This window comes from Panulirus ornatus, chromosome 65, assembly GCF_036320965.1.
Source record: "Panulirus ornatus isolate Po-2019 chromosome 65, ASM3632096v1, whole genome shotgun sequence".
Taxonomy (NCBI): Eukaryota; Metazoa; Arthropoda; class Malacostraca; order Decapoda; family Palinuridae; genus Panulirus; species Panulirus ornatus.
This window is the reverse complement of record NC_092288.1, coordinates 110,627-132,256: the sequence shown is the minus strand read 5'-3', so window position 1 is coordinate 132,256 and position 21,630 is coordinate 110,627. Positions and strand designations below refer to the sequence as shown.

At 39.9% G+C, this 21,630-nt stretch overlaps 1 protein-coding gene across 2 annotated transcripts in view; it reads left to right on the top strand.

The window, feature by feature from the left end:
- Window positions 1–21,166, top strand: part of CycY (cyclin Y) — an 83,585-nt gene extending 62,419 nt beyond the window's left edge. For both annotated transcript variants that reach the window (XM_071657925.1, XM_071657926.1), the window contains exons 7-8: window positions 1,817–1,969; window positions 17,261–21,166. In XM_071657925.1, the coding sequence (XP_071514026.1) occupies window positions 1,817–1,969; window positions 17,261–17,546 (439 nt within the window). In that variant the 3' untranslated portion in view covers window positions 17,547–21,166. The remainder of the gene's footprint in view (window positions 1–1,816; window positions 1,970–17,260) is intronic.
- The last annotated feature ends 464 nt before the right edge of the window (window positions 21,167–21,630 follow it).

The window sequence follows — 21,630 nt, the reverse complement described above, 5'->3', positions numbered from 1 at the left end:
CTTAAGGGAAATACAAAGGAGAGAGGACCCAGATGTAAAGGGGATAGAGCATGTCACAGGGGAGTGAATGGATGAGGCAACCAGGAGACTTTTCTGGCAAGGGCATCTCCAAGAGGTCATTTCAAAGGGGAATGGGACATCTCATGTGTAGTTCTAGATCAGTAGGAGCCTCACTTGAGTCTCATGATCTTGCTTGCCATTCCATCTGCATTCGCAGCTCTTCATTTCTTATGTGCATGACTACTACCCTCACCTCATCCTTTTAGATGTCTTTTCTTCCCCAGAGCTGTTCTGCATTCTCCCGACTGATTTTCCCATTTCACTTCACTGATTGTCACATTTACCTATACACGCCTCTTATGGTTATGAATCAGTTCTTTAAGGTACCTTCTCCTTTTCTTACAAACTTCTTCCTTTATCACAGGTTGTCTCCCAGACTTCTAGCATTACATTTTTCTTCATACAGCGTTTGAGAAGTTTTTTAATTACTCCAGAACTCCTTTGCCTTTTTTGTGCTGCCTAAAAAAGAATAATTAGTACATTTAAAAGAGTTTTTGCATCAAAGTAGGAATATGAAATGGGTTGTATCTATAGAGGAAAATGACATTACTTTTATACCCAAGTTCATCCATTTTCACCAGATTCCTATCTTGATCCCAGATAGGTCAAGTTGTGGCTGTAGCTCCCCTTTAGTCTCTTGCTGAGTTAATGGAAAATTTTTGGCATTATAGCAGTGAAGGGTTCACTTTCAGTTGGAGGTTTTAATTAGACATATCTGTTGACCCTTGATTGATGATTTAAACTTATGAGTATCCTTCTTTGGTTGGGTTGTAATCAAGGAAGAATTCCAGGATCCTAATCCAGTGTTTGAATTGCTTCTTGTAGTTTGAGTTTCACAATAGTCAGAAATCAGAATTGAATGAATCATTTCCATCAGATTTAGTTTGCCTTTTGTGAAAAGTTACTACATCTTTACAGTAAATGTTTTGCAAATGCAGTCTGCCAATTTCTTTCCGTGTTATGGCTATCTTTATCAGGTATGATTTATTGTGACACAAACAAGTACTATAACTGTAGACACATATTTTATTCATGGTCCAACCACAATTTTCACCTTGGTTGTGGGCAGATAAGACAGGTTTTCATCAGATAAGTTGTACTTTCCAAACACCAGAACCTGTGATTCTGTTTCCTTGTATGGGAGCTTTGACAGTTGCTGAAAAGTTTTATTTAGATGTGTAAGAATTCTTCACTGATAGTTTTGCGGTAGTTTGACTTTTGCTTTCATGTTACAGTCTGGGGTTCCTTTTGATGGGTGGTCTAGGTGACATAAATGTTTTGTCAGACCAAGCTAATATTTTTCAGACTTTTTCTGTCAAGGTGTTAGAACAAATTTCTTTTGGTTATAAATTTTTCTCATAAATAAAGGTAAAGCATTAATTAGGAAAACAGAAGACTGACCAAGCACATGGTGAATCACACCTACAACCTTGATCTATTTACATTGAAAGTGCCGTATGGCATGGTGAATAGTGTGGTGGGACTGGAGGCAGTCATTCATTCTTATTGAGTGACTAACACTGCAGAAGAAAAAGTTTTGTGTATTTTTCTTGTAACGGTAAAGTGCTTGGAAGAAAATGGTTGATGAAATGAAGGATGAGAAATTCATCAGTAGCTGAATGTGTCAGATATCCAATACCTTTGTTAAGCAAATGAAATCCTGCAGAAACCCATGTAGTCGCAGTGCAACAAACTATTTTTGGATAAGTTTGTTATACTATGGAAAAAACATGCTTATCCGTAAAATCTTTTTCAGACTATTGACGTATGCTGACATTGATATGACACCAGGAACTTGGAAACGAATTGTTTTGGGTGCTATAATTCTTGCTAGCAAAGTTTGGGATGATCAAGCTGTTTGGAATGTCGACTACTGCCAGATTCTGAAGGACATATCCGTTGATGACATGTAAGATTGTATTCTATGTTCTTTCATGGGCTCATTTTGCTCCCATATTTTTTGAATATTATTTTAAGGTTTCATTTTCATTTATCTTAAATTTTTTAGTATGAGAGATCCTTTATTCATGATTATGAATTTGTAGCTTACTTGTTTTATGTTTGACTAACACCAGAAGAAATTATGATGTTATTACAAGAGTAGTGAAATGAATAAAATACAGAATGATGAGAAGTATTATACCTGCTCTAAATGTGTGCATTCATGGCAGAATTTACGAAGCTAACAAGTAAGTATCAAAGTTTTTCCCAGGTGTTCATGGTATACTATAATCTATTTAGATTATAAGAAATCAGTGTTATATCTCTGTTGTCATAATTCTAAGATAGATGAATTCCATTTTAACTACTCTTCCTCATGATATTGGTATTTCATATATGCTGTTTAGGCTAATGCATCAGAGAGAGAGAGAGAGAGAGAGAGAGAGAGAGAGAGAGAGAGAGAGAGAGAGAGAGAGAGAGAGAGATCTGGCTTTAATGCTAGGGAAAAAAAACTTTAAAAGCAGTATGAGAAAAGAATAGCAAAACAAAGGCTCTTTCCCCACCCTCCACCAACACGCTAGTTGGAAAACAAATAGGAAAAAATTCCTTGCTGGATTGATATCCCAGAAGAGAATTTTTATAGGAAAGTCAAAAACTTTATGCATTCCATCGCCAGTGACATGCATCCCTTTGCGTTTTGTAATGAAGACACGGGTAAGGATAAACTCTTACTTTCTCAAAACAGGTGACATTGTTGTTATGTTACTGCTTTACTTTCTCAGAACAGGTGACATTGTTGTTACGTTACTGCTGCTTAGCCAGGGAGAGGCCAGTTGTTGAGAAGGTAGCATAACATACTACTGTTATGATGGTTGCTTGAATGAATTATTCAGTAACAGAGAGTGACTAGTGATGATCAAGCCTAATTTTGAAGATGTTAAGGATATTGCTTTGAACAATATTTTTTGGGAGCTTATTCCACACACTAGTAATTATAATGTCGTTGGTGAAGAAATATTTCTTCAGTCCTGATTAACTCTCTGACCTCTAAGTTTTAGTCCATTGCCTCTCGTTGGTAGTACTGGTACTATTGTAAAGAAATTTTCAACATCGACATTGTTGAATCATCTAAGTATTTTAAAACATTCTATTAAGTTGCCACAGAGATGCCTCTTGATTAAGAACAAGTTTAATTTTTGCAATCTGTCCTCGCATGGTTGTTATGAAAGGAAGAAATCAATTTAGGTGCTCCTTGCAGCACTGCTTCGAATTTAAGAGTATCCTTGCTTAAGTAGGGGGCCCAAAACTGCACTGTGCATATTCAAGGTGGGTCTGACTAGTATTAGGTACAGTGGTAATATCACATCCTTGCTTTTGTATGGAAAGTTTCTGTTGATATAATCTGACATCATGTTCGCTTTCTTGGTAGCATTATTACAATGCTGGGAGAATTTAAGTTGTTGGAGACAGTGTCCCCATAAATCCCCACACCAGGGGTGTCCTTTATCTTGTTGCCCATCAGTTCATGTTCAGATTTTTCTCAGAGGTTTCCTACTTGTAAATATAAAAAAAAATGGCGTTTGCCATTTTCGAAACCATTCAAAGATTTATTTTAGATCCTCTTATGATTTTAGCCTATCTTCCTCATTTAATATGGCATTGCCGATGTTTGTGTTGTCATCTATAAATCTGGAAACTAAGTTATTCAACCCCACGTCAGTATTGTTATGTATGTACATGTGTATGTGGGTGGGTTGGGTTATTCTTTTGTCTGTTTCCTTGCATGACCTTGCTAATGCGGGAGACAGCGACTAAGTATAATAATTTTTTTTTTTTTTCTTCAAACTATTCGCCATTTCCCGCGTCAGCGAGGTAGCGTTAAGAACAGAGAACTGGGCCTTTGAGGGAATATCCTCACCTGGCCCCCTTCTCTGTTCCTTCTTTTGGAAAATTAAAAAAAATAATGAGAGGGGAGGATTTCCAGCCTCCCGCTCCCTCCCCTTTTAGTCGCCTTCTACGACACGCAGGGAATACGTGGGAAGTATTCTTTCTCCTATCCCAGGGATAATATATATATATATATATATATATATAAGGTTATTAGGTACAGTAGGGGTGAGGGTCAAGTCAATTGGGAGGTGAGTTTGAATGGAGAAAAACTGGAGGAAGTGAAGTGTTTTAGATATCTGGGAGTGGATCTGTCAGCGGATGGAACCATGGAAGCGGAAGTGGATCATAGGGTGGGGGAGGGGGCGAAAATTTTGGGAGCCTTGAAAAATGTGTGGAAGTCGAGAACATTATCTCGGAAAGCAAAAATGGGTATGTTTGAGGGAATAGTGGTTCCAACAATGTTGTATGGTTGCGAGGCGTGGGCTATGGATAGAGATGTGCGCAGGAGGATGGATGTGCTGGAAATGAGATGTTTGAGGACAATGTGTGGTGTGAGGTGGTTTGATCGAGTAAGTAACGTAAGGGTAAGAGAGATGTGTGGAAATAAAAAGAGCGTGGTTGAGAGAGCAGAAGAGGGTGTTTTGAAATGGTTTGGGCACATGGAGAGAATGAGTGAGGAGAGATTGACCAAGAGGATATATGTGTCGGAGGTGGAGGGAACGAGGAGAAGAGGGAGACCAAATTGGAGGTGGAAAGATGGAGTGAAAAAGATTTTGTGTGATCGGGGCCTGAACATGCAGGAGGGTGAAAGGAGGGCAAGAAATAGAGTGAATTGGAGTCATGTGGTATACAGGGGTTGACGTGCTGTCAGTGGATTGAAGCAAGGCATGTGAAGCGTCTGGGGTAAACCATGGAAAGCTGTGTAGGTATGTATATTTGCGTGTGTGGACGTGTATATGTACATGTGTATGGGGGGGGGGTTGGGCCATTTCTTTCGTCTGTTTCCTTGCGCTACCTCGCAAACGCGGGAGACAGCGACAAAGTATAAAAAAAAAAAAAAAAAAATATATATATATATATATATATATATATATATATATATATATATATATATATATATATTTTTTTTTTTTTTATACTTTGTCGCTGTCTCCCGTGTTTGCGAGGTAGCGCAAGGAAACAGACGAAAGAAATGGCTCAACCCCCCCACACACATGCATATACACACGTCCACACACGCAAATACACATACCTACACAGCTTTCCATGGTTTACCCCAGACGCTTCACATGCCTTGATTCAATCCACTGACAGCACGTCAACCCCGGTATACCACATCGCTCCAATTCACTCTATTCCTTGAACTCCTTTCACCCTCCTGCATGTTCAGGCCCCGATCACACAAAATCTTTTTCACTCCATCTTTCCACCTCCAATTTGGTCTCCCTCTTCTCCTTGCTCCCTCCACCTCCGACACATATATCCTCTTGGTCAATCTTTCCTCACTCATCCTCTCCATGTGCCCAAACCACTTCAAAACACCCTCTTCTGCTCTCTCAACCACGCTCTTTTTATTTCCACACATCTCTCTTACCCTTACGTTACTCACTCGATCAAACCACCTCACACCACACATTGTCCTCAAACATCTCATTTCCAGCACATCCATCCTCCTGCGCACAACTCTATCCATAGCCCACGCCTCGCAACCATACAACATTGTTGGAACCACTATTCCTTCAAACATACCCATTTTTGCTTTCCAAGATAATGTTCTCGACTTCCACACATTCTTCAAGGCCCCCAGAATTTTCGCCCCCTCCCCCACCCTATGATCCACTTCCGCTTCCATGGTTCCATCCGCTGACAGATCCACTCCCAGATATCTAAAACACTTCACTTCCTCCAGTTTTTCTCCATTCAAACTCACCTCCCAATTGACTTGACCCTCAACCCTACTGTACCTAATAACCTTGCTCTTATTCACATTTACTCTTAACTTTCTTCTTCCACACACTTTACCAAACTCAGTCACCAGCTTCTGCAGTTTCTCACATGAATCAGCCACCAGCGCTGTATCATCAGCGAACAACAACTGACTCACTTCCCAAGCTCTCTCATCCCCAACAGACTTCATACTTGCCCCTCTTTCCTAAACTCTTGCGTTTATATATATATATATATTTTTTTTTTTCATACTATTCGCCATTTCCCGCGATAGCGAGGTAGCGTTAAGAACAGAGGACTGGGCCTTTGAGGGAATATCCTCACCTGGCCCCCTTCTCTGTTCCTTCTTTTGGAAAATTAAAAAAAAACGAGAGGGGAGGATTTCCAGCCCCCCGCTCCCTTCCCTTTTAGTCGCCTTCTACGACACGCAGGGAATACGTGGGAAGTATTCTTTCTCCCCTATCCCCAGGGATAATATATATATATATATATATATATATATATATATATATATATATATATATATATATATATATGCTCTGTGGAAGGTATTAAGAATATATGGTGTGGGAGGCAAGTTGTTAGAAGCAGTGAAAAGTTTTTATCGAGGATGTAAGGCATGTGTACGTGTAGGAAGAGAGGAAAGTGATTGGTTCTCAGTGAATGTAGATTTGCGGCAGGGGTGTGTGATGTCTCCGTGGTTGTTTAATTTGTTTATGGATGGGGTTGTTAGGGAGGTGAATGCAAGAGTTTTGGAAAGAGGGGCAAGGATGAAGTCTGTTGGGGATGAGAGAGCTTGGGAAGTGAGTCAGTTGTTGTTCGCTGATGATACAGAGCTGGTGGCTGATTCATGTGAGAAACTGCAGAAGCTGGTGACTGAGTTTGGTAAAGTGTGTGAAAGAAGAAAGTTAAGAGTAAATGTGAATAAGAGCAAGGTTATTAGGTACAGTAGGGTTGAGGGTCAAGTCAGTTGGGAGGTGAGTTTGAATGGAGAAAAACTGGAGGAAGTGAAGTGTTTTAGATATCTGGGAGTGGATTTGGCAGCGGATGGAACCATGGAAGCGGAAGTGGATCATAGGGTGGGGGAGGGGGCGAAAATTCTGGGAGCCTTGAAGAATGTGTGGAAGTCGAGAACATTATCTCGGAAAGCAAAAATGGGTATGTTTGAAGGAATAGTGGTTCCAACAATGTTGTATGGTTGCGAGGCGTGGACTATGGATAGAGTTGTGCGCAGGAGGATGGATGTGCTGGAAATGAGATGTTTGAGGACAATGTGTGGTGTGAGGTGGTTTGATCGAGTAAGTAACGTAAGGGTAAGAGAGATGTGTGGAAATAAAAAGAGCGTGGTTGAGAGAGCAGAAGAGGGTGTTTTGAAGTGGTTTGGGCACATGGAGAGAATGAGTGAGGAAAGATTGACCAAGAGGATATATGTGTCGGAGGTGGAGGGAACGAGGAGAAGAGGGAGACCAAATTGGAGGTGGAAAGATGGAGTGAAAAAGATTTTGTGTGATCGGGGCCTGAACATGCAGGAGGGTGAAGGGAGGGCAAGGAATAGAGTGAATTGGATCGATGTGGTATACCGGGGTTGACGTGCTGTCAGTGGATTGAATCAAGGCATGTGAAGCGTCTGGGATAAACCATGGAAAGCTGTGTAGGTATGTATATTTGTGTGTGTGGACGTATGTATATACATGTGTATGGGGGTGGGTTGGGCCATTTCTTTTGTCTGTTTCCTTGCGCTACCTCGCAAACGCGGGAGACAGCCAAAAAAAAAAAAAAAAAATATGAAGAATGTATGTGAGAAATACTTAGAAAAGCAAATGGATTTGTATGTAGCATTTTTTTTTTTTAATTTTCCAAAAGAAGGAACAGAGAATTGGGCCAGGTGAGGGTATTCCCTCAAAGGCCCAGTCCTCTGTTCTTAACGCTACCTCGCTAATGCGGGAAATGGCAAATAGTTTGAAAGAAAGAAAGATTTATGGATCTGGAGAAGGCATATGGTAGAGTTGATAGAGATGCTCTGTGGAAGGTATTAAGAATATATGGTGTGGGAGGCAAGTTGTTAGAAGCAGTGAAAAGTTTTTATCGAGGATGTAAGGCATGTGTACGTGTAGGAAGAGAGGAAAGTGATTGGTTCTCAGTGAATGTAGGTTTGCGGCAGGGGTGTGTGATGTCTCCATGGTTGTTTAATTTGTTTATGGATGGGGTTGTTAGGGAGGTGAATGCAAGAGTTTTGGAAAGAGGGGCAAGTATGAAGTCTGTGGGGATGAGAGAGCTTGGGAAGTGAGTCAGTTGTTGTTCACTGATGATACAGCGCTGGTGTTAAGAGTAAATGTGAATAAGGGCAAGGTTATTAGGTACAGTAGGGTTGAGGGTCAAGTCAATTGGGAGGTGAGTTTGAATGGAGAAAAACTGGAGGAAGTGAAGTGTTTTAGATATCTGGGAGTGGATCTGGCAGCGGATGGAACCATGGAAGCGGAAGTGGATCATAGGGTGGGGGAGGGGGCGAAAATTCTGGGAGCCTTGAAGAATGTGTGGAAGTCGAGAACATTATCTCGGAAAGCAAAAATGGGTATGTTTGAAGGAATAGTGGTTCCAACAATGTTGTATGGTTGCGAGGCGTGGGCTATGGATAGAGTTGTGCGCAGGAGGATGGATGTGCTGGAAATGAGATGTTTGAGGACAATGTGTGGTGTGAGGTGGTTTGATCGAGTAAGTAACGTAAGGGTAAGAGAGAGATGTGTGGAAATAAAAAGAGCGTGGTTGAGAGAGCAGAAGAGGGTGTTTTGAAATGGTTTGGGCACATGGAGAGAATGAGTGAGGAAAGATTGACCAAGAGGATATATGTGTCGGAGGTGGAGGGAACAAGGAGAAGAGGGAGACCAAATTGGAGGTGGAAAGATGGAGTGAAAAAGATTTTGTGTGATCGGGGCCTGAACATGCAGGAGGGTGAAAGGAGGGCAAGGAATAGAGTGAATTGGAGCGATGTGGTATACCGGGGTTGACGTGCTGTCAGTGGATTGAATCAAGGCATGTGAAGCGTCTGGGGTAAACCATGGAAAGCTGTGTAGGTATGTATATTTGCGTGTGTGGACGTATGTATATACATGTGTATGGGGGTGGGTTGGGCCATTTCTTTCGTCTGTTTCCTTGCGCTACCTCGCAAACGCGGGAGACCGGCAAAAAAAAAAAAAAAAAAAAAAAAAAAAAAAAGAAAAACATAAAGAAAAATTTGGGCCTAAGTACAGACCCTTGGGGGACCCCATGGTGATGATTCACCATTCATTACAACTCTGTGCCTCCTATCATGTAACCAGGCTTCAATCCAATTTCCTTTGGGACTATTAATCCCCATGGCCTGGACTTTATGCATCTGTTTCACATACGGGACTTAGTTGAATGCTTTCCGGGAGTCCAGAAATATAATATCTATTGCTTTTATCATGTCTTAGGTATTGAATATTTTATGATAAAATTCAAGGAGGTTTGCAAGGCATGATCAGCGCCTTTTAAAACCATGCTGTGTATTATTGATCTGACTTCCAGGTAGGCTATGATTTTATCCCTAATAACTGATATCAGAAATTTACACACAATTGATGAGGCTAATAAGACGGTAATTGCAAGACAATTCACGGCTTCGCGTTTTGAATTAGGAATGGTGTCTGTAAGTCTCCAGTCCTGCGGGAATGTCCCATCTTGGAGAGATTTATTAAAAATATAGGTTAATGATTTCGCAGTTTCATGTTTAACACTCTTAATAATTCATGAATAGAAACGATCTTGACCTGGAATTTTATTAGTCTTCAATGTATCTACCTGTGTTGGTACTTCTCTAACTTTGATGGAAAATTCTGGTATCATGTGCATGCTGTTTATCATTCTCCCAAATTCCTGTTGCTACTTTTTAGTATAAGAATAGAACAAAAAAACTTGTTCATGGTTTTTGCTATGGTTTTATCATCCACAAAGTTCCCTATCTTGCTTACAAGGATCCTATCCCACTCCTTATATGTTTCATATTAATATATCCATAGCTATCTATATTTGTTTATTATACTTTGTCGCTGTCTCCCGCGTTAGCGAGGTAGCGCAAGGGAAACAGACGAAAGAATGGCCCAACCCACCCACATACACATGTATATACATACATGTCCACACACGCACATATACATACCTATACATTTCAACGTATACATATATATTTTTTTTTCATACTATTAGCTATTTCCCGCATTAGCGAGGTAGCGTTAAGAACAGAGGACTGAGCCTTTGAGGGAACATCCTCACTTGGCCCCCTTCTCTGTTCCTTCTTTTGGAAAATGAAAAACGAGAGGGGAGGATTTCCAGCCCTCTGCTCCCTTCCCTTTTAGTCGCCTTCTATGACACGCAGGGAATACATGGGAAGAATTCTTTCTCCCCTTTCCCCAGGGATAATACATATATATACATCTTTCTTTTTCTTTCATACTATTCGCCATTTCCCGGGTTAGCGTGGTAGTGCTAAGAACAGAGGACTGGGCCTCCGAGGGAACATCCTCACCTGGCCCCCCCCCTCTGTTCCTTCTTTTGGAGAATAAAAAAAAACGAGAGGGGAGGATTTCCAGCCCCCGGCTCCCTTCCCTTTTAGTCGCCTTCTACAACATGCAGGGAATATATGTACATAGACATATACATATATACTCATGTACATAATTCACACTTGCTGCCTTTATTCATTCCTGTCGCCACCCCGCCACACATGAAATGACAAACCCATCCCCCCGCATGCATGAAGGTAGCGCTAGGAAAAAACAACAAAGGCCACATTCGTTCACACTCATTCTCTAGCTGTCATGTATAATGCATCGAAACCACAGCTCCCTTTCCACATCCAGGTCCCACAAAACTTTCTATGGTTTACCCCAGATGCTTTACATGCCCTGGTTCGATCTATTGACAGCACGTCAACCCTGGTTCCACATCGTTCCAATTCACTCTATTCCTTGTGCACCTTTCACCCTCCTGCATGTTCAGGCCCTGATCACTCAAAATCTTTTTCACTCCATCCTTCCACCTCCAATAAGGTCTCCCACTTCTCTTTGTTCCCTCCACCTCTGACACATATATCCTCTTTGTCAATCTTTCCTCACTCATTCTCTCCATGTGACCAAACCACTTCAAAACACCCTCTTCTGCTCTCTCAACCACGCTCTTTTTATTACCACACATCTCTCTTACCCTTTTATTACTTACTCGATTAAACCACCTCACACCACATATTGTCCTCAAGCATCTCATTTCCAACACATCCACCCTCCTCCGCACAACCCTATCTGTAGCCCATGCCTCGCAACCATATAACATTTTTGGAACCACTATTCCTTCAAACATACCCATTTTTGCTTTCCGAGATAACATTCTCGACTTCCACACATTCTTGAACGCTCCCAGCACTTTCACCCCTTCCCCCACCGTATGACTCACTTCCACTTCCATGGTTCCATCCGCTGCCAAATCCACTCCCAGGTATCTAAAACACTTCACTTCCTCCAGTTTTTCTCTATTCCAACTTACCTCCCAATTAACTTGTCCCTCGACCTACTGTACCTAATTACCTTGCTCTTATTCACATTTACTCTCAGCTTTCTTCTTTCACACACTTTACCAAACTCAGTCACCAGCTTTTGCAGTTTCTAACCCGAAACAGCTACCAGTGCTGTATCATCAGCGAACAACAACTGACTCACTTCCCAAGCCCTCTCATCCACAACCGCATACTTGCTGTACCCCTCATCAGCGAGGTAGTGCCAGGAAGCAGACGGAGAAATAGCCCAATCACTTATATACACGTATGTATACATAAACGCCCATATACACACATACACATACAGAGATATATACATATATGCACATGTACATGTTCATACTTGCCTTTATCCATTCCTGTTGCTACCCCACCCCACAGGAAACAGCATTGCTGCCCCCCACTTCAGTGAGGTAGTGCGAGGAAAACAGACAAAAAAGGCCACATTCGTTTACACTCACTCGCTAGCTGTCATGTGTATAGCATAATTATCTCTTGCAATACTCACTTCATACTCTCCCCATGCTTTGTTTGTCTTTCCATATCTATCCAAATGTGTTATATTGGATTGCAACATTTGGTTCATAATATGATTTTTTATGCATGTAGTGTTTATTTTTGCACTATATAGCTCTAGCAATGTGTGGGGAGTTTGATTCAGGAGTGTTCTTTATTTTATTGTTTGTGTCGTGCATGGGAATTAATGTGTCTCGTTGCATAAATTGATGCTTAAAATTAGCCCATGATTCATGTAGGCATGAACCAACAAGGATGAGACTCTTTAAAGCATCACACAACCTATTAAAATCTGCCCTTTTAAAGTTATGGGTAATAATACTGGTTTTAGGGAAGACATTTTTGATATTTATGTCAAACGTAACCATGCTATGGTCAAGTGCCTTTATGTTCTCCAACATGGGTATTAGTTTTTAAAAACTCCTGGAATGCAAGAACTAAATCAAATATATTAGCTTCCCTCATTGGCTCAGTGATGGTTTGTTAGAGAAAATTGTCTTCAACAAAGTTGATAAGTTTAGCATATTCACTTTTTGCAAATAAGATAGTTTGCCCATTGACTTCTGGAAGATTAAAGTGTCCCAGAATGGTCGGGTCTTTTTTCTTTATTGCTCGTTGTAAATTCTTGTGCACGACAGTGTCAGCACCTGCTGGCTAACTGGGACATCTGTGTACAATGTTTATGCAAAGTTCTGTCTCCTACAAATAACTTGTACTTTGGCAAATTGTACTCGTTCCATTGTTTTTCTCGATCTCAAATGTTTTTGTTAAACAAATGATATCAGTGTGTTCAGTGTTTACCAAACAGTGCAATTCTTCAGTTTTGTTTCGGATGGATCTCACATTCATTTAAAGTCCATTTCATTTCTGTGAGTGGTTTGTGTGTGAAACTGGTGTTATGATTTGGTGACTGGCTATTTTTAGACTGAGGTGTGAAGAGCTCCTATGAACCACTCCCATCGTCATTGTTAGTTAGGGTGGGGAGGGAACTCGATCTAGCCTCCCATGTGCGATATGTTATATGACCTGTTGTGACCTCAACCGTTTGTTTGATGTGGTCAACTCTCTGATCTTTACCGGGCTGCAACAAAATTTTCCTCTGCAGTTGTAAGACAGTTTGATCTCTGATTCACACAGCAAAGAATTCTGTCCTTTTATTGCTAAGGCAAATGCCATCTCTGGCATAGAATCCCCTATAGTCTATAAAGTCGAGCCATGGATCTACATACCCAGTGTTCGTGTCTGTGCACAGGTGTTTCAGCCTCTCATTTATGGCTAGCGCTGTACATAGAGCATAGTTACCTTCATTATGCCTCGGGGGAGTGACAACTATGACAGTGTTATCAGATCTATCTTTGTTGGTGCCAATCAGCTTGTTATATTCTTTTATAATATCGTGTGAATTTGAGTTCGTATGATAAATGTCATTGATTCCAACATTTACCCGTGAACATGACTTTCGATTTGGTACTTTAAAGTTTATAACCATGTTTAATATGGGGAAATTCTGGCACCAGGATAGACATGGACTGTTTTCTTAGCTCTTGAGTTCCCTGCATTATGTTTATGCAGATTTCTGACCTATGGTCTCCTATAATCATGGAACAGTTGTCTTTTTTTAAGGAAGGGGTAGGGGAATGGCAGGATGGGTGGTTGAGGGATGATATAAACTTGGAATAGGTTATGGGCTTGGGAGGGCAGAGAGAGGAAGAGAGTACCTACCTACATACGAGTACCTACAATGAGATTTAGTCAGAATGGCGGGGCTAGTGCAGAGTTCTTACTGGACATTTTGCTTGATGTAAAAGACTGTTCTTCTCAGCTGCTACTTGTATTATATGATTATTGATTTCAACTGTATGTCATTTTTTTTTAATGTTTCTGTGATTGTTCCTTACATCTTATTTCTGGCTGTATTTAAATAATCATTCAAGCATCCTGACTGAGCTGTCACATATTTTTGTTTGATTTATTTTCAGTGTGTTCCATAGTATTCTTGAAGACTTAGCCACTTAATAATCTTCCCTGTTGAGAGGCTCTCAGGTTTAACACATTTTTTATACCTTCAATTTGTTTCCTGTGTGGATTATCATATCTCTTTCTCTTCTTTTTTGGCTTTACAGTTGCAGTTCTTTCAGCTGTTAGAGGTAGTTCATATGTTCCATCCCTTTGATTTTGCTTGTGAAGTGCTTCTGAATTCTCTTTAATATGTGTATTTCTAATTGTATCGTTGGTGACCATACATCGCAACAGTAATCATTTTGCTTTCCCCCTTTCATACTTGACCAGTGTTTCCCGCATTAGTGAAGTAGCACCAGGCACATATAAAGAAAGGCCACATTAGCTCTCATGTGTAATGCACCAAAACCACAGCCCACTTTTTATGATCAGGCCCTACAGACCTTTCCATGGTTTCCCCGGATGCCTGGTTTGGTACATTGACGGCATGTTAACCCCAGTATACCACATTATTCCAGCTCACTCTGTCACATGTATGCCTTTCACCCTTCTGCATGTTTGGTTCCCATTTACTCAAATTCTTTTTCACTCCATCCTAAGTCTAGTTGGCTGGCTGCATAGAGTCAAGGATGTTCATAGAGTGTGTTTAACTTTGGAGACTTTTGGTGTGGTTATTGAGCCATGTAGGATGGTGGATATTGCAATTACCCTACAGATGGGTGTTTGGAATGTTGGTTAGGTTCTGCAGTTTTCTAGGTAGGCAGCAGGAAACCTAAGGTATGTAGTTATTCATGATGATGTAGTTAGTATTGTATAGTTTTATTATTATGGATTTCATCTTGAGAATGTTATCATTGTTAGTGGTGTTTTGTACTTTGTGTAGTGTTTGAAAACTAGATGTGTTGGTGTATAAGTGTCATGAATCTTCCTCCTTGCCTATTTTGTCTGTTATGTTGTAGGGTTGTGTAATTATAGAAAGAAAGCAGGAACAAATTATTTGCAAGTTTGATTTCTTGTATGAGGGCTATATGTGTGTGATGTTTTTGAAGAAGGTTGAGCACATCTGTGTACTTATTTTTGATGCCATTGTTGTTGAAATGTACTGTTTGTTGCATGAATGGGGTTTTGTGGAATAGGGGGCTTAGCTGATGAAGTATGAGGTTGTGTGTTTTGTGATGTTGCTTGTAGAGCATGATAATTTAGGAGGGTGTTTTGGCTATTTGTGTAAGAGTGGTTATTCATGTCCTTAGATCTCAGTAGTTTATGGAGGGCTGTGATGTGCAGTTGTGATACCAATGGAAGCACCTGGAACATCTGACAGAGTAGTACTTTTTAATGATTAGGGTATGGCAGTGTGGGCAAATGTACTCAGATGGTCCTGGGTTTTGGGTAATGAACCCTTATAGTTAATTATGTTATGCAGTTGGCAGCAGAGGGAAATAGTATTATTCATCAAGCAAGATGTGTGGGGAGCAGCATGCATTAGCCCCTTTATTTTGGCAAGTATTTTGTCATAGATTGATTATTTACATAATCTCCTTGGCTGTTTCCACTATTAACACAGTTTTTTAGTCAGTCTTTCTTTGGACATACATTCTCCAGCTCTTTCCTCTGTTGACACTTAGATATTCTTAGTCAGTGTTTGTTTTGATATCTTTCTCTGCATGCTTCAACCAATAAATTGAGCACACCTTGCAAGGGCCACTCTATAATTACCAGCTTATCTACCATCTTATTTTCCATCACAGTATTATTAATTTTTATTATTTATTTTTGCTTTATCGCTGTCTCCCATGTTAGCGAGGTAGCACAAGGAAACAGATGAAAGAATGGCCCAACCCACCCACATACACATGTATATACATACACGTCCACACACGCAAATATACATACCTATACATCTCAACATATACATATATATACACACACAGACACATACATATATACACATGTACATAATTCATAGTTGCTGCCTTTATTCATTCCCATCGCCACCCTGCCACACATGGAATAACAACCCCCTCCCCCCTCTTGTACGCGAGGTAGCACTAGGAAAAGACAACAAAGGCCACATTCGTTCACACTCAGTCTCTAGCTGTCATGTAATAACGCATCGAAACATCAGCTCCCTTTCCACATCCAGGCCCCACAGAACTTTACATGGTTTACCTCAGACGCTTCACATGCCCTGGTTCAATCCATTGACAGCACGTCGACCCCAGTATACCACATCATTCCAATTCACTCTATTTCTTGCACGCCTTTCACCCTCCTGCATGTTCAGGCCCCGATCACTCAAAATCTTTTTCATTCCATCTTTCCACCTCCAATTTGGTCTCCCACCTCTCGTTCCCTCCACCTCTGACACATTTATCCTCTTTGTCAATCTTTCCTCACTCATTCTCTCCATGTGACCAAACCATTTCAAAACACCCTCTTTTGCTCTCTCAACCACACTTTTTATTAGCACACATCTCTCTTACCCTATTATTACTTACTCGATCAAACCCCCTCACACCACATATTGTCCTCAAACATCTCATTTCCAGCACATCCACCCTCCTCCACACAACTCTATCCATAGCCCATGCCTCGCAACCATATAACATTGTTGGAACCACTATTCCTTCAAACATACCCATTTTTGCTTTCGGCGAGATAATGTTCTCGACTTCCACACATTCCTCAACTTTTGTCTAAACTTGAATGCAGATAATTTTAGAGTAACAGACACATAATTGCTAATGTACTCATCCATGTTGTTGGTTGATATTTCTGGTTAAACAGACATTTCACACTAGAATCAGCTGGTTTGTTACTTGCATGCGGGTGAGCTCATGTAAGGTTAATTTATAGATATCCCAGTGTTTTGTGGCACTGATGTATTCATGTCAGCTTTGCTTGTGAGTATCAGGCTGTAGGTGGCCACTTGCATAGGAACTGACCACCTTTGGTTGAGACACCTGTTGTATGGAGTATTTATGTCTTTTGTCTCCATTGTATTTAAGATCCCAGCACAGAAAGAAGTCTATTTTATAGGTAGTTCAAGAACTGATTTTGATAGTGTAAACAAGAGACAGCAGCCTTGTGTATTTTGACAGCTTTTGAATTAATTGCTGATGATGTGTAGCATTGGAATGTGGGGAGATTTACTTTTAACATGTGGATAACTATTCTGTATATATGTCTTGCTTTTTGTGTTGGGATAGATTGAAGTATATGACTATGTTTTCGTTTTGAAACTGAGCTGTGGACATGTGAAATATTCATCCCAACATGTAAATGGTGTGTGAGACATAAGCTTACTTTAGTTGTAATACAATTACCAGGATTTGGTGATTATATGACTTTAATTTTCCTTCTTCTCTCATGGATCAATAGGAATGAATTGGAACGTCAGTACTTGGTGATGATTCAGTTCAACATAAATGTACCGTCCTCGGTGTATGCCAAGTATTACTTCAGTTTACGAACACTAGCAGAGGCCAATGATTTAACCTTCCCAGCAGAAACATTGAGCAAAGAGCGTGCACAAAAACTGGAAGCTATGTCACGCATCTGTGAAGACAAGTATGCTGCTCAGTTGGGGCGGAATGGCCATAAGAAATGGAGCAGTTTAGACAATATAAATGCTGCATCTCGACGCTCAGTAGCCATCCTCTCATGATCTTAGGTTTTAAGGTAAAATTGTATTGCACAGAGGTTTATATCTACTTTAGAGAATACACCTTACTTCAGTATCAACCCCATGTTTGTTAACTGTGGTGGTGGTGATATTTTTTACTTACTGTCAAGACCAGAGTTCAAAGTGATCACTTCATGGTGGTCACAGATTACTCTGGATTTCTGCCAAATGTGACTGTATGAAAAGAAAAGATGCTATTTTACCTCATAAATTTGTATTTCTTCATAGATTTTATAGAATAGCCATATTTTGGCAGTTGGATTGAGAACCAAAGCCTTTTATACAGTGGGAATATAGAAATGAAAAGCTGTTACAGAAAGTTTGAATAACAGTAGTCTCAGATAATGAGGTGAAGAGCACTAATCACTGGAAAATGTGAAGGACTCTTCAGAATAGGGTGGAGTGCTGTAATTAAACAGAATACAAAGTGTGACTTGGGAGCAAATAATTGAATGGTGTCTTATGAAAATTAAAGCCTTTTCGTAAAGCAATATACAACATGCAACATTTGGACAATGACATCAGTTGGATTTGGTTTTGTGTTTTTAATAAAAAATGGAAAATGATAGAGACATCAATCGACTGATAACATGCAGTGATATTCAGCATACATTCTGAGAATGAATCTATATAGCAGTGGATATCTAAAAGTGTTCATGTGTTGGAGATGTGTATGAGTTCACTGTTAACAAAGAACTTGTGATGAATGATAATCAGTAAAACAAGCCATTTTATACTGTGATGTGCCACTGTTCAGTATCAACCTGTTTGTATCAAGAGTTAAGCTCTTGCGTCTATGTTATTGATTCACTTTTATAACAAGTTGTTGCATTATTACGTCATGTAATTAGGCATCCATAATTCACATTATCTGCTTCCGTAGGTAGGCATAACTGTTCTTCGGTATATTCTTTATTTTCAGCTTATCTTAATTTAGAACTTCCAGTGCCAGGGCTTAGACTTTAAGGGAGCTTGAAGTCAGTGTCTTTTATTATTCTGTAGAAAAACATTGCAGTTGCCAAAGTTGAAGTACTGTATCAGGATACTTGTGGATTGCCATAATGAAAGTTTGCATGTCTTGGCTGAATTTCTGTTATATCATGAAAAATCTAATAACATGCATTCACGCACCCAAATACATATACTAGCACACATAGACACTCACAAGCATGCTTTCAAATTTACCATATCTACCTCCATGCTGATACACCTTCCACACATAATGTTTTCTACCCAATTTCTACTCCCACCCAACCCCTGCATTACTTGAACCATCAGCCACATTTACCACTTAACCATACCTAAACCATACCTACTTCTATAGATGACTGATCTACTTCTTCCAGCCCATCTTCTTCAATTAAGATAAACTTTTTTTAGGTACTCACTCACTGACTTGGTCCTACCCCAGGTTCCCCCCACGTGTAACTACCTATTTTTTTTAGTTACATATTTGTACTTGTATGGTGAGGGAGTTTTACACTTGTGGGGCCCATCTCTTGAAAATTCTCTCTTATCATACTGCTTCTTAGATTTATTTATGCTGTTTGCATTAACCATGTCCTCAGTCATTCTGTTTCATTCATCCACCATTCTTATATGATAAAAGTACTTCTTTGAAAAAATTTTCATGAGTTTCTTGCTTACTTCCATGTTATTTCCTCTGACAGCTTTATCCTTACATCTCTTGAATAAATATTCACTGTCCATGTCATCAATCTGTTTTGAAATCTTTAAATGTGATCAGGTCTCTCAGCACTCTCCTCCGCTCCAAGGTGGGAGAGCATACAGCCTGTAGCTTTTCCTTGTAACGTAGCTCTTTTAATCCTTGTACCATCTTTGTTGCCTTTCTCTGGATCTTCTCTATTTGCTCTCCTTGGTGTAGGGTTTGCACAGTGCTTTAGAAGCCATCCATGTCCATCAAGCAGAACCTTAGGTCAAGAAGTTTGATGTTGAATGTTTATCATGGTGGGATGAGTACAGGGCAAATGAGGAATAAATGCTTAGTGTCGTCAGTGTGGAAGTTGCATCATAGGTGTGTGGGAATATGTTGATTTGATGATGGTAATGTTGGAGGGGTGAGTGATGTCCAGTGTATAGGTTAGTTTCAAATGGTTGTATGACCGGTAGAGTAGAGTTTGAGATTGGGTGGAGGATGTTGTTTAGTTTTTCTCAAGTCATTTTGGAGTGAGTGTGTTTTGTTTCTGTGGTGTCTGCTGTGAGTGAGGGAATCTGTATAGGTTGACATAATGTGAAGCAGGAATGAGTTTTTCTTTTTGCATTGAAGTTTGTGCTGTAGCAGTGAATTGGAGGCTGAAGGCTCCTTAGCAAAAATTTTCCTACTCCTCTGTGTGCAATGAATGGTTATCAGAGGCCCATCATCCATGTTCTGTCTTAGGTTGCTTTCATGAGGTTATCCCCTCACATGCATTGTCATTGATGGCAGGTGTATCTTGTCAGCTTCTTTGCATAACACCCACTAACAGACATGAATCCAGCCTGCAACCTTCCATCACCTTAATGGTCAGCCATTTCCACCCAGCACAACTCTAGCTATGCAGTATATCACATGACACACGCGATATTTACTCCCTACACCACAAACATGTACACAGAGGCTGTGAACTTCTGCAGCTTCTCATTTGAATCTCCCAGCAGTACTCTATCATTGGCAAACAATAATTGACTCATTTCCTAGGCCTTCTCTTCCCCTACAGGTTGCATACTTACACCTCTCGCCAAGACTCTTAGTTACCTCCCTCACCACCCAATCCATAAATAAACTGAACAACCATGGTGACATCACACACCTCTGTCACATAGGAACCATTCATTCTCCTCTCTTACTACTTGTGCACATGCCTTACACCCTTGATAAAACTTTGCCCTTCTTCTAGCAGCTTTCCTCCCATACTTTATATTCTTGAGACCTTTCACAGAGCAATTCTATCAACCCTCTCATATACCATCTCAAGATCCATAAATGCCAGAGGGCAGGATTTGGAATGTGAATCTCATTCCCTCTTGTATTATATTCCAAAAGTAGGAACAGAGGAAGGAACTGAGTGAGGATTTTTTCCTTTCTGGCCGAGTCATCTGTTTCTGATGCTACCTTACTCACATGTAATATAATGAACACGGATGAAAAAATATCTGCTAGGATATATACAGTATGTGTTCCTTTACTCTTACTTCATTCACCACTCTGCTGTCACAGATTCATACACATAAAGCTACCTCTTAATACTTATCCATGCATATATGAATGTTGACTCATAACATCAACCCACCTTTTTTTCACATAGACTAATCAGACAAAACGTACATAAAGGAAAAGGTAAGTCATTCTGTTAGTAATTATGGTTTCATATTTTAGAGAATTGTGAAAAGTATGTAGCAGCCTCAGAACATGAAGATTAAGGCTGTTGTATGCAGAGGTTTATCATTAATTTTTTCTTTTACATGAGAATACAGTATTGTTCAAATGAACTATTCCAGTGGATGAATTGTTGCCTGACAAGTAAAGTTCAGTGATCACACAGTGTATTTACTGTTTTGTACCAATGGATGACTCCAAATATATATAGAAAATTATAATGAAACTCTCTTCTTTTTATATATCAGTTGAACATTGGAAAACAGAATATCTTATTGACTGTTGACAGAAAGTGATGCTTTATGCAGACTTAAATCAAGCAGATCTCTAGATCTGCTTTTCAGCCAAGGTAAGCACTGTGCCACAACTGTTTCTGTTCATTATAAACTTATAAACCTATCCAATAATCTTAAGGATAAGTTATACTTTGAGTTGGAAATACCCCTTTAATGAGATTGCCACTATATATTTGTAACTTCATATGATTTGGGCCACACCTCAGGAAATGTGTGGTAACGTTTAGTTCTTCCCTCCATATCTTGCTTTTTTTATTTTAAATGGGTAAGAACTTAACCTGCCTCTTTTGCTGAATATCCTATGATAGAATATTTTAGCTTGCCTCTTTCTTATGAACTCCTTTATTTATTTACTAGAAAAAAATGTTTCCTCAACGTTAAGAAATACTTCACA